Here is a 12431-nt window from a genome sequence, read left to right on the forward strand (position 1 = left end):
CAGAGAAAAAAATAGGAAACACCGCTAATGTAGAATTCTTACGATATGCAGAAGTCCAAAGGAACACAGAGATCTTAAGCTATTCCTTCATAATGCCTTGTTATTGATATGAGCCTTGCAAACCAGAGTTTGAAAGGAAAAAAACCAAAAGCCTGATTAAGCAAATCTACCTAGTTTGTTATTACACAGATTGGAGGCAGATGCCATCTGAGACTCTGTAAATTTATGAAGTGCTGAGATTAACCCAGGCAGACTACTAATTCAGCCTACAGATAAATGAGAACACATGACAGATCTCAAACTGTTTATTAATCATCCTATATCTCCATAGAAGGAGATGGCACCTTCTTCGTAAGTTGTAAACCTTTTCATTTCTCAGGGGGATCCAATTATTTAGAATGATTAATGACAAAATAATTGAATAATCAAAGATGTACAAACCAAAGAATTAAAAAAATTCTTATCCCACTTCCATTCTGAAACGGAGGGTATCTGGATACTAGAGGTAACTGTAAATTGGAGAGATTAGTCATTGTCTCACCAGCTAGGAGTGTGCTTGCAAATCAGACCAAAGTTTGTTGGCTAATCACTCAAAAGGACAACTAAGTAAATTAAAGGCAAAACTAGATTAAAACAAATACAACGAAGAGGTTAATATAGGATAATAGATTGTAGGATCTAATAACTGTAGGATTCATTCACAGCATGCAGATAGGAGTATGTGGGATGAAAAAAAAAAGCAGAACAGAAATTGGATCCAAAAGCACTGATTTAGCACAGGAGGATTGCGGCAGTCTCTAGTTTACTTGCCTCTCATACTAAATGTTTTTGACAAGCTGTACTACAAATAGCTTTTACCTACAGGAATCAGAAAATCACAAGTGAATCAGTACTTCCAAGGAAAGGTTAATTAGAGAATTTAAAGTAATTTTCTAGAGGAGAAACAAGAAGAATCAAGAGTCAAGATGTTTTGTTGATTCACATTTCTCTCTGAAAGCTCCGTGTAACCAGAATGAAATCCCGATTGCTTCAGCCATGCTCAAGATCTTTCAAAGTCTGCCCTTTATATCTATTCTTCTATTATTCATGTTTTCAAAACTGGCATTTAATTTCACTCACTCAAAGACAGTCCTACACCACAAGCGTTATATACAACACAACCTAAGGGACCAGTATGTAAGGAATATTTTCAGAATGTCCTATGAGCACTTAAAAGCCGCTCTGAGGATTTCGTAATCGCTTTAGGTTAGGGACAATTAAACCGGGGGATTCAAACTGTGGTCAGTTTTGACTGCAGCCTGTCAGTGCAGACTGTGCATACTGAGAGCTGTCACCCTGCAGAACAGGACCTTCCTCACCAAACACTGACAGAAGTAGACAGATTTGCTCAGGGTTTATACGATTAATATAGGATAGGAGAAAGACTGAGGATTAGGATAATGTCTAGCAGAAGTGGGAGGAGGAGGTGGAAGAGGCTGAGGCTCACACAAGGTTTTTTGGAAAGCAGAGGCTATCAGTTTGGAGAAAGTACCAGGCAGCAGCTCAGGTGGTGCTGTCGGTTTTGCTGAAGCTGTCATAACAAGAAAGCAGTTAAGACAAAAGGCTGCAGTCAAAGGAATGAGGGCTTAGAAGAATTGTTTCTAACCCCCTAGCAGCAGCCATGGCACAAACCCATTCCAGTACCTGCGTCATCAGTTATAATTGCTAATTTGCATGCAGTAGTGCACAACTGGCAGTGTTAGCTCAGCTCTGGACAACCCAGTTAGAGCAAGCACAGGACACTCAGAGCTCTGAAAAGCTCCCACACACCTTCACCTATTTTTCAGGACAGGTCCCAGTGACACTATCTGAACATAGACAAACTAAGCTAATGGTAGCTAAGAGTTGTGGTCATAACATGCCAAAATCACTCCTCTTCTGATCTATATTGCACTTCTTGAGAATTCATGAACATACCCTAAAAATTTGTTTTAACCTAGCTTCAGAAAGCCAGTCATCAGTTCTCCCAATAAGGAGAACTTGTTTCTGAAGTTCTGTGAAACAAAATGATTACTACAAAAGCCATTTTCTGCCTCTGTTAAAAACAGGTAGCAGCTCTTAATTGCAGAAGATGTTCAGTCTGTGGTCTTGGAGGGGTTCTCTTCAAAATGTAAAAGCATTTTTAATTTATTTAATCTACTATGCTACAACCAGTATTAAAAATAGGAACCTGAAATCACAGTCTGCCAGTATTTTTAATTATGATACTTACGGAATTATTAAATTAATGAGGGGCTTGGAGATGATATAAGAAACATGCCTATATGATTAACAGGCATGAAGTTCTCCAGATATGAGCAACACACATGAAATGAAACTGTGTCAACCATTAAATAAATTCCATACTGGTATAAAGAATCCGTTCAGAATAATATGACCTTGCTGTAGGACATTTCTGAGTACTAAAGAGAGCTAAGGTCCCTCAGCTGTGTTGAAACCGACACTTCCCTCAGATAGATCATTAGGTCCCCAGAAGTGCCTTTCTCTGCTAGCTGGAGGTCCAGATTGATGTTCTTGAAGTTGTTTGATCTACCTAAGTTCAGCTCTTCAATTTCTGAGCAATAACATCAAACAACTCAACAATAAATCAGTGCAACAGTTACTGAGATTTATGGTAGAAATTCCAAGCAATACTTACATAAGTGGCTATCCCCCAAGAGAATCAAGTGTTAATATGAACCTACACATATACTTCATACCATTGGAGAAAGGGTATTTACATAAAGAACATTCTTGAAGCTCAGCATAAAAAAAAATAGGCATGTAAAAAAAATTATTACCTTTTTACTGGTGTTTGAAGTGTAGACTGCATGAAAAGAAGTTGATACTTACACTGACATGTGGTGTTCCTTCAGTGAAAGGACAGATTACTGTATGTGCTACTCATTCCTTGCTTCTTCTCCCATTGCTGAGGGTCCACTGGAAACTGAGAATATAAAACTTGTCATACAGGCACTGAGCAAACCATGAGATAATGACAATTTTTTATTACAATCCTGAGCTGCATTAGCCAAACTAAGTAAGAGAACAGACCAACTAAATTAAAGGATGATAGTAGAATGTTCTTGATTTTTCCTTCAAACACCAAAATTAATTGTGCCCAATCCAGTGATGATTACAAGCAAGAAATGTGGATTAGGTTTCTAATCCAAACCCAAAGAACTGGCTTCTTGAACACTCCTAACTCCATTGGCTGTAAGTCTGACAATATATACCTCGATCCTCTTTACAAGAAGCTATTACAATGCTTTGTGAAACAGGAAATTACCTTACAAGCCCCTTTTCCAGATTAACACTATGCAACAAAACCCTTTTCAAAAAGTCCTTTCGCCTACAGGCTAAAGGCAATGGTGTTATATTCAAAGGCAAAAATGTTTTGCTAAAGTAGATGATTAAAACAGGATCCAACTCCAGCCTTCTCAGGCCGTGAGTCTCCAGGTGCATAATGGACTGCAATGGATCTCCCAACCAACCAAAGATCCTGCTTGCGAGGGTGACAAGAAATTGCAGAAGACACTTTTCAGATATTACATCTAAATAAGCAGTAGCATGAGCTGCAGATCAGCTTGGCTTTCCTGATGTCACTGGGTAAAGAACTGGTTCACAGCTGAGAAGATATGGCAAGAAAAGAGCTTTTATATTCCCCAAAATATTATTTCATACAACTTGCAGCCAGATTATTTTTTGCATTATTCACGGATGGCAATAAAGTATTAACCTTTGATCTGCCAACAGTGTTTGAAAGGCCTATTCAGCCTTCAGGGGGAAGGAAAAAAAAAAGGGGGGGAGGTTTCCCCACATGGTGTTAAATATTCTGTAAAGGTAAATTTACATTTAACAGCTTAGTTTATCTAACAGTATGCCAGCACTTCCCTTTCTTCCTCCCTCCTCCTCCCCCCTCCTTTGCATTTTCCAGCAGCCGCAGTTCCACCCTCTGCCCTCTTCCTTTACCACATTTTGGCACTCATCAGACTTCTCTGGGCAATGATTTGACTCACTAGCTCAGCAATAGCCACCTTTTTGCCTGGTTAGTTCCCTGCCAGCTTAGCGAGCAGATTCAGCGAGCAGACAGCTCAGGAAGCTGTGGGAATACATGTCCAAGACTGAGAAAGAAGCAGGGTGCCTCTTCTCAGCACCACACAGCCATTGTATCAGTTCAAACTGCTCGTGTCATTTCACCCTAAGTGAACACCAAGCAAACTGTGTAATATCACACAGAGGAACCACTTCATGTTCAGGTGAAAAGAAAGAAGATAACATTACCTTTCTGGTAATAAAATGTCGCTATGAAACAGCTCTGAAATCCTGACAAAATCAAAACAAATCTTACAAGAAAAATGAAGGAAACCATATTAGACCAGGTTTTTTTTTGCTCCCAGTTAATAATCACCGCTCTAAGGTAAGGGGTTAAGTAAACGTACAGTGCTGTGAGAAACAGAAATGAAATATTTGAATCTGTTGAAAAACATAAGTTGGTGACATACTCTCACAGGCATCTGGATGACTATCCAGCTTCAGCTGCTTGCGCTGCATCGCTTGGCGCTCCGCGCGGCAGCCGTTCAGTCGGAGTCCCCGTGTTATTCAGATGACCTACCCGGCACTGCAAACGAACAGGGGACAGCTGAAGTTAACAGTTTGAATGACTGACAGGTTCAGAGTTTTTCTCAGCCGCTGCTTCCAAATAACAAACTCCTCAGCAAAAATATAGGTCGTCTTCACTGGGGAAAATAGGCCTGTATTTGCAACAAGTGTTATCTGCCATAAATATTCTTATCAGCTCTGCTAACAATAAAGTTTTGCATAATCTTATCACATATTTTTTTTCCATTAATACTTGGAAGGGCTTATGCAAAACAAATTGTATGTGGGATATTTTTTGCCCACCCACAGCGCAGGATACTGAGTATCTAGAAGCACAGGAAGGAATGCCAGAGGCTGAAGTCATCGTGTTTTCACAGCAGTTTCAAGTTTCAGAGAAATAGCTAAACATACATGCTTATTATACAGGTCAGTATAAGGTCTCTCGTGGTCCCTGGACCACTGTGGTAAGGTAAGCCTGAGGCCTGCAAGATGGCTAGGTTCATTTAGCAACTCACTGCTGCCAGTCACATTTCCTCCATCTTCCCTCACTGCTCATCCCCCAGCCAGAATCCCATTCCTTCTTACTCCTCTCGTCTCCCACAGAGCCTATTCCGTTCGCTGGCATGGCAGACACTCATGGATTTGGGGGTTTAGGCTCGGGTTTTGTTTTTAAATTCCTTTCCTTACAGATTGGCAAATTCAATTGGTTCACAGAGTAGTCAGAGGAAGAAAAGTGGCTGGAAAATGTGGCTGGAAGTGTGGGTGGAGAAAGCAGTAATTCCTCTTTGCTCTGCTGAGAGCTATCAGATAAGGTTCATCCGTCTTGCAGAACACCTGAGCTCCAGTCTCAGGCTAGTCCTTGCTACAAGCACAGGCTAGTTAGGCAGCTTCCCAGGGGTAGCAGAGTGAGTGCTCTGCCCACGCCTCAGGAGATGGGAATCAACCTACACAGCTCCCATCCTTCAGCCTGCAAACAAGAGGCTGGTCATTAGGGGAACTTGCTGAATAGCTTCGCAACCTCCAGTCTTGTCCCTGCCTCTTCTGCGCCGCCCCCAGTGCCAGCTGCAGGAGGAAGATTTTCTCCTAAGGAATTCCTACTTCAGCTCTGTCTTCTAGGCCAAGTCATCTATACTTTCAAGGCTTCCACCAGCAGCACTTGTACTCCGAGAAAGCACACCTGGCACTAAATGTTCATAAAAATATAACTGCAAGGCCCTAATTTTGCTCTGTAATCCTACTGAGGCCTCTTAGACCCAAACACCATTATTGTTCTCTTTGTGTTCTCTGAGAGCATCAGAAAACAAGAGTCAGAAGAATATGTCAGGCAGTTTACCTTACTACGGACAGCACAGTACCCGTGGGGGTTTTGTTACTTTCCCCAGGATTTGGCCTTGGTTATGGGGTATTTTGTTTCACTTAATGAAACACAGCGAAACTACACAACAACTGAAGCTGGTTCTCAGAGCCCTGCTAAAAATTCCCCACACAGTTGGCTGGGTAGGATTTAAAACTCTGCACTATTCTTAGAAGTGTGTATCGGCAGCAGCTGGAAAATGCTGGGTTGCAAGCAGTGCATTCCACAACATGTTTAAGGCTCTGATCCCGAGTATTTCAGACTCTGTGGGTTTCAGTTTACATTTAAGAAAAAAAAACAAACACACACAATCCTATCGCTTATCTAGGCACCTGAACCCACTCTGCTAAGAATCTCACATTTAATATCACCACAGTAATTACATTTAATCTATTCACCGAAGTGTGATTTTTAAATGAGAGACAACAGAGTTTGTTACAGCTCCTTTGGAAAGCCTCCCATGTTCAGAGTTTCATAAAACATTTCCAAAATATGTGAGGCCAAGAATTGACAAGTGTCTGGGAACGTGAAAAAGGCTAACAAAAAACCATGTTTAACTGATTAAGAAATACTCAATAGACTTTGACAAAGTTTATTGTGTCATTTTAGAAAATAAGGGCAAGATGATGTGTATTTAGCACAAGAGCATTTATAGCTAGGCTCCACTGTGCCTGTAACATGGAAGAGACGGCGGAGCCTGGGCTGCATTCTAAAACTTCTCTGTAATACTGAAAGATATCTGACAAGCAGATTTATTATAAAATATTATTAAAATAATCAATGTTTTAAAAACAATTGAAGGCAATGCCCAACAGCTGTTTCTTTAGTTTGATTTTAAAGACTTAATATATTCATAGTTATGAATAGCAACAGGAAGGGAGTTGTACCAACAGAAACATAATAGTTCCAGGCTTTTTCCTCCCAGAGATTCAGGGGGTGTGTCTCCTCAAACAAGTAAAGAAGGTAGAATTTAGCTTCATAAAACTGAGATACTCGGAGGACCCAGGAAATTAATTATGGTAACGGACCTGCCTAGTATGGAATTACTTCTCCAAAATTGGCCTTCAAGGCAAAATTTCAATCCCTCCTGAGAGCTGGCAGAGTTTTTGTTATGAACTTCCTCCAAGATCCTAAAAGTGTACATTTTTAAAAATAATTTCTAATATTGTATAGTTTGATTGACGGATATGAGGGGGTTTTTTCTTCCTCCTCCCCACCCCCCGATTTATCATGTCTTTAAGCATATAAATATAACCTGGACTCTGACTAAAGTACAAAAAAAAAGACATCTTAAATTTTATTCACCTGATAAGGGTCAGGGAATCCCACATGCTAAACAGCTGATTAAAGATTTAGTGACCAACAGAAACTGAGAGGCTAGAAAGCTATAGATGTACAAGCCACAGAAGGAAACCAAAGCAATGAGAAAGTCTCCCATAGACATGTTGCGCACAGCTAGTCTGGTACCCCTAGGTGCCAGACATGTGCAAGTACCCATAAAGACTCCTAATATCCTTACCAATTACTAATAATTATTTTATATATATATTTGCATATATACACATGTTCATGTATACAAAATTATATTCTGGGGATAGTTTTTAACTTCATCTCTCTAGGTTACCCTCACTCTAAAGCCTCTTCCCCCGTTATTAACGCACACATTTTTCGTGAAACACGTTCCAGTTTAGCTTGGAATTTATGACTTGATGGATACATGAAAATATGTTATGTATAATATGAAAGAAATCAGGTTAAAGTAAAAAAAAATAATGCAACAGGTGCCGCATCTGGCTAGTATTCTTTCCCTGGACTTCAAGCCTTTTACTTACTGCTGAGTTTTCCATCGCTAAGTGTAACTGTCTTAAGCTTTTTAGCCAAAAACAATAGCACCATGATGAACCCCAGCAGAGTCCCTTAGCTGGATATATTCTAGACAAAAGCTGCTTGCTGCTTATTGTGCAACATTAACGTGCTGTTGACTGAAGCAGCTGGAAGTACTTTGCAGACTAATGGTGGAAACAACCTTCAAAACCAACCTTTGAGCGAGACGAACGAACCTTGTTTCTTTTGGGAAATAACATACAGCTAGAGAGAAATCTCTGGGAAAAAAGTGTTTTGGGAGCAACTGCCCAAAGGCTTTAGTTGTCTGTCTGTATGCATTTCATCTGGAATAAACAAAAGCTTTCAGGTCTCAAGTTCGAATTTCTTTTTGGCTTGTTTTTCACCTTTAAAATGCAAAACCTTCGTTCTAGCTGGAGAAGAGACCATTCCTCAATCAGCTGAGGCTTCCCAGACACCAGACCTTCAGGTCAATTGACAGGATGCTGCAGCAGACATTTTCACTGAGGGACCTTCAATAAAATTTATCTCCCCTCCATTCTTCTGCTGTCAGAGATTCAAGGCTACATGCGGACAGATGCACAGTGGCAGTACATTTGCTCGCCGTAAGAATATAAAATTCACTTTGATACCACATCCAAAACACCCTTTTCCTGTTTCAAACACAGCTACAAAAGGCAGCTCATCACCAAGCAAAATAATCAGACTAGTTAAGACGCACAAAATGGTGATTCATGTACTCAGTAACTGCTCTTTCCAGAAAGTACAGGCTATGTTTTCACCCGAAAACAATCTGATCAACTCCGTTCACTTCTAACTTACTTTTTCCAGAATGAAAGCTTTTTGCTCCTTACCTTCAACGGGAGGTTTCTTAGAAGCAATTGTTTGCTACCGCAATAATCTATAACTTACTGTACATGTATTACCTTAGGTTAATGATTTGCTTCAAAAGAAATCCCAGTGCAGTGAGTAAGAGTAGAACGGAGGATGGTTTTGTTTGTACAGTGTGGCCAGGGACAGCCGCTACAGTTCCAAAGTGACAGGATTGCTCTGTGCCAGTACCCGGACTTTGCTCCAGAAATGGACAACAGAGCTTGCATTTCCAGCTGCGAAAGTGCTGCCGTGGTCCTGCTTCTAGATTGTGGTTCAGGATATTGCATTCTTCAAAATTCCCACCCGTTTTTCTTTAAGACTTCAGAATGCAACTGTTTCACCCTGTGTTTTAGACTCTTATTATTACTCCTACATTAGGTATCCAGCGCATAATGGAAAAGAACAAAAGAAGAGAGGCCAAAAAAATCCAACCTGTATGACTCATCATGTGATATGACAAACATTTTCTGCACAGCTCAGAGAATCTGTTCTAACAGAAGAAATATAGACAGTTGCCAGTTACAGAAACGCAGGCTAACAGGTTATTTTTCCAAAAGGTATCTTTTTTTTTTTTTTTCCTTAAACTTGCAGAATAGGTAGACAGTTTCCTCTGGATGTATTTCTGGCAGACAAGTTCTAGAAAACCTTGTTCCAAGAATCCTGTGGACTGAAAGCACAGCTGTTCAGATTCACTGATCTAACCTACAACACCGTGGATACTCCCATTGGTGAAGCAGGCTTAAAGGGCAGACAAAATGACAGCTGGTCCATTTCTTCTCTTGCATGTAAATCCCATTTAGAATAGGATTAAGACAACTGGAAAACAACCTATTGACTGAACAACAAATCCTGCCTAGCAAGGGGATAGATATGATTTAAACAATTTAAAATGTTTAAAGTGGGCTTTAAACACTTTCTTAATAATGATCACTTAAAAAGGGAAGCAACGTTTTATAAATCATCTTCAGGTTACTTCACAATCTGGGGGTTTAAACTAGGGAAAGGCATGTTAAATACTTTCCTGGTCTGTATATATAACATCCATGAGTAAGGTTTTTTGAAAGCATTTAAATAATTTTGGAGCATAAAGTTAGGAAAAATATTTTAGGTCATAAAAATTCAAAGCACTGCAATCCCATTGATTCTATTTTGAACTTGAAATACTGATCTCATTTCTCCATCCACTGAGAATGGAACCCCGTTTACACCAGAGTACAGATTCTCGCCCAAAACAGACTTCCTTATTTCTGATGTAATCATTGGCTGCTTTAAATATTTTTACACATTTTGAAGTCCACATACACACTTAAATTTTAAGATTAACTTTGCAGAAGACAGAGATGAAATAAGTTTGGGGTTTTTTTTTTCAAAATATAATAAGGCAGGCTACGCTAGCTTATGAAAGATTCAACAGAAAGACTGGCTCTCTATTGGATTCTGCAGCAAGAATGTATTTATTTCAGTGGGACGGTTGAATTTATTCTCAAATCCATAAACCGAACGCATTTAAATTCCCATGTAACCTGTCTCTTGATATACCTCAGCACACTTGCCTTTGAACTTCACATTTGCTTTTATGTGGTAATTTTTTTAATTTCAGGTGCTGACCAAATGAGGCATATATTAATAATTTTTTTAAAAATCTTCACTGGAGAATAAAACATGGGGTCTTTGCAAGTTGAAACAAAACCTCAGGGTGGATCACAGTATAAACAAAACATTAATGCATCCTTAAACCCAGCGTGGAGGGGGACAGTCTGCTTGTGTAGACGGATGGGTGATGACATATTAGAAAGGTGGAAATTGAAATGAAATATTGATTCATATTGAATTATGAGGATGTAACTTCACCAGCGAGCGTTCAGTTCTGTAACATCTTCGAATTTGCTAGTAATGAGCCTGATCTGCCACCAAGATTCAGGTCACTGTACTGACACGTAGAGTAAAACCCCTCACCAAATCCTGCTGAGTTCAGTCATCTCAATGAATTAGCAGGAAAAAACCCAAACATGACGACTGCCTCTCCTGTCGGTGTCCTTACTTAAGATACGTGATACTGAGGGTAGCAAAGGGATTCCTGATCCACATTGCATATTTACGCTGTTTGAAATCAGCTTTACCTTGCTTAGAATTTTTTACTAAGGCAGTTCCACTCCTTATGCGACTTTCCTAGATTGATTTTGGCAGGCTGATTCCGACTCATGTCATTGGAAAGGTCAAAACGTCCGCCATCCCTTAAGGAGAGTAATGCTGTTTTCAGCAGAAGTCCACAGCACAAAAACCCTTCGTGTCAGCTGAATGGAAACCCAGCGTGAGAGCCACTGGCATTTTAGACTCATCTTGGTAACGCTGAAATGATGATCCTGAAATCCTTACTTAGACAAAGCTTCCCCTGAGTCCTAGAGAGCTGACCAGTAATTGCACAGATTAACACTTGCATTCAATGACAGACCTGATTGCTTAAAGTTTATTTTACTTTAGGTTAGCAGTTCTAAAACACTCTTCCAGCTGGGAATACAGCTTCCCTAAAAATTTCATCTAGGAAACTAAATTAAAACTGCCATTTCAAAAAAAGCCATGCCACCGACAGCGCTAACATTACAGCAGGTTAAAACACACAAGTGAAATAAGTTTCATAATAGGAATACTTAGTAAGTTCAAAATATCTGTTTGTCACCAGAGCATACACGAAGGGAAGGAAGAGAAACAGGAACATAATAAATGTTTACTTTTACCATGGTCCTGGCAGATTCTGGTTTGGGCATTTAACAGTTAAAGAAGCAATGGCATGCTAACTGAGCACATTAAAACAAAGAGTTGGCAGCTTCTGAAGGAAAAGGGCTTGTGCTCCACTGTTCCAACTTGTCAGTCAACTCATGCCAGCACTCTCCACGTCTGCCTCTTCTACACACCCTCATTACATGTGTCTGTCTGGACTGATCTGCTCATCTGTTCAGGGACTCTCCTGACAAGTCAAACATTCTGCCTTTCTGCCTTCTCTCTGCTCTGGAATTGGATCAAGTCACCTCAGCTTTTTTTTGTAGCCCCACCAGGAGGCTTTTTGCTTATGGTTTCGTTCTGTTTTCCTTCACTACTTGTCTGTTTTTGATTTCTAGAATGGAGGAAGCCGAATTGCTGAAAAAAAGATTCCAGGCCATAACAGTAAGTGCTTATAGTTATAACTCGCTATTTAAAAAAAAAAAAAAAAAAAAAAAGCTTAGAAGTAGCATTGGGTTAATGAGCTACTGTGTGTTTTCTGAAGAATGATTTATCCCAGGGCAGAAAAAGAGAGAGGCTTATGTCTGCTTGAAATTGTTACTTTTTAATTTTGGTTTATAAGCTATTGCTTTAAGACAGCAAAGTTGCCGGTACCGATTATGGGTTGTATTGCATTTTGAAATTAAATTCAAAGCAGTGAAAGTATGTGTGCAAATCACTAGTGGACAGTCTAAAATACATATTACTATCATCCTGACTGAATGTTTGCCTGAAGGACAGCAGGTCAAAAGGCAGCTAGAGAATTCCAGAACAAATCAATTTCCCCATTGCACAACAAAACGGAGAGATGAAATATTTGGGGGTTTGCACTGTAGAATTAAATACAATTTCTGAATTATTGATGATTTATCATAAGTATTGCTGTCTGAAAAGTAAAAAAGGACAAGCTTGGGTTCAGTAAATTCCTACCTGTCGGTTCTCAGGGAGGAAAAAGAAAAAAAAAAACTCAGTGAAGTTTATGCTG

At 39.7% G+C, this 12431-nt stretch overlaps 2 protein-coding genes across 2 annotated transcripts in view; one reads left to right on the forward strand and one right to left on the reverse strand.

Annotated features, from left to right (window-relative positions):
* The window catches only part of PLPPR5 (phospholipid phosphatase related 5), a 283981-nt gene extending 275224 nt beyond the window's left edge, over positions 1-8757 (reverse strand). Inside the window, exons 1-3 of the mRNA XM_064455578.1 lie at positions 8671-8757; positions 4524-4639; positions 2872-2965 (exon numbers count right to left, since the gene is read on the reverse strand). The gene's annotated coding sequence lies outside the window, so the exon portion shown is untranslated. The remainder of the gene's footprint in view (positions 1-2871; positions 2966-4523; positions 4640-8670) is intronic.
* Positions 8758-11491: 2734 nt separating this feature from the next.
* Positions 11492-12431, forward strand: part of PALMD (palmdelphin) — a 29558-nt gene continuing 28618 nt past the window's right edge. Inside the window, exon 1 of the mRNA XM_009502192.2 lies at positions 11492-11851. Within this exon, the coding sequence (XP_009500487.2) occupies positions 11807-11851 (45 nt within the window). The 5' untranslated portion in view covers positions 11492-11806. The remainder of the gene's footprint in view (positions 11852-12431) is intronic.

Source organism: Phalacrocorax carbo, chromosome 6 (assembly GCF_963921805.1).
Source record: "Phalacrocorax carbo chromosome 6, bPhaCar2.1, whole genome shotgun sequence".
NCBI lineage: Eukaryota > Metazoa > Chordata > Aves > Suliformes > Phalacrocoracidae > Phalacrocorax > Phalacrocorax carbo.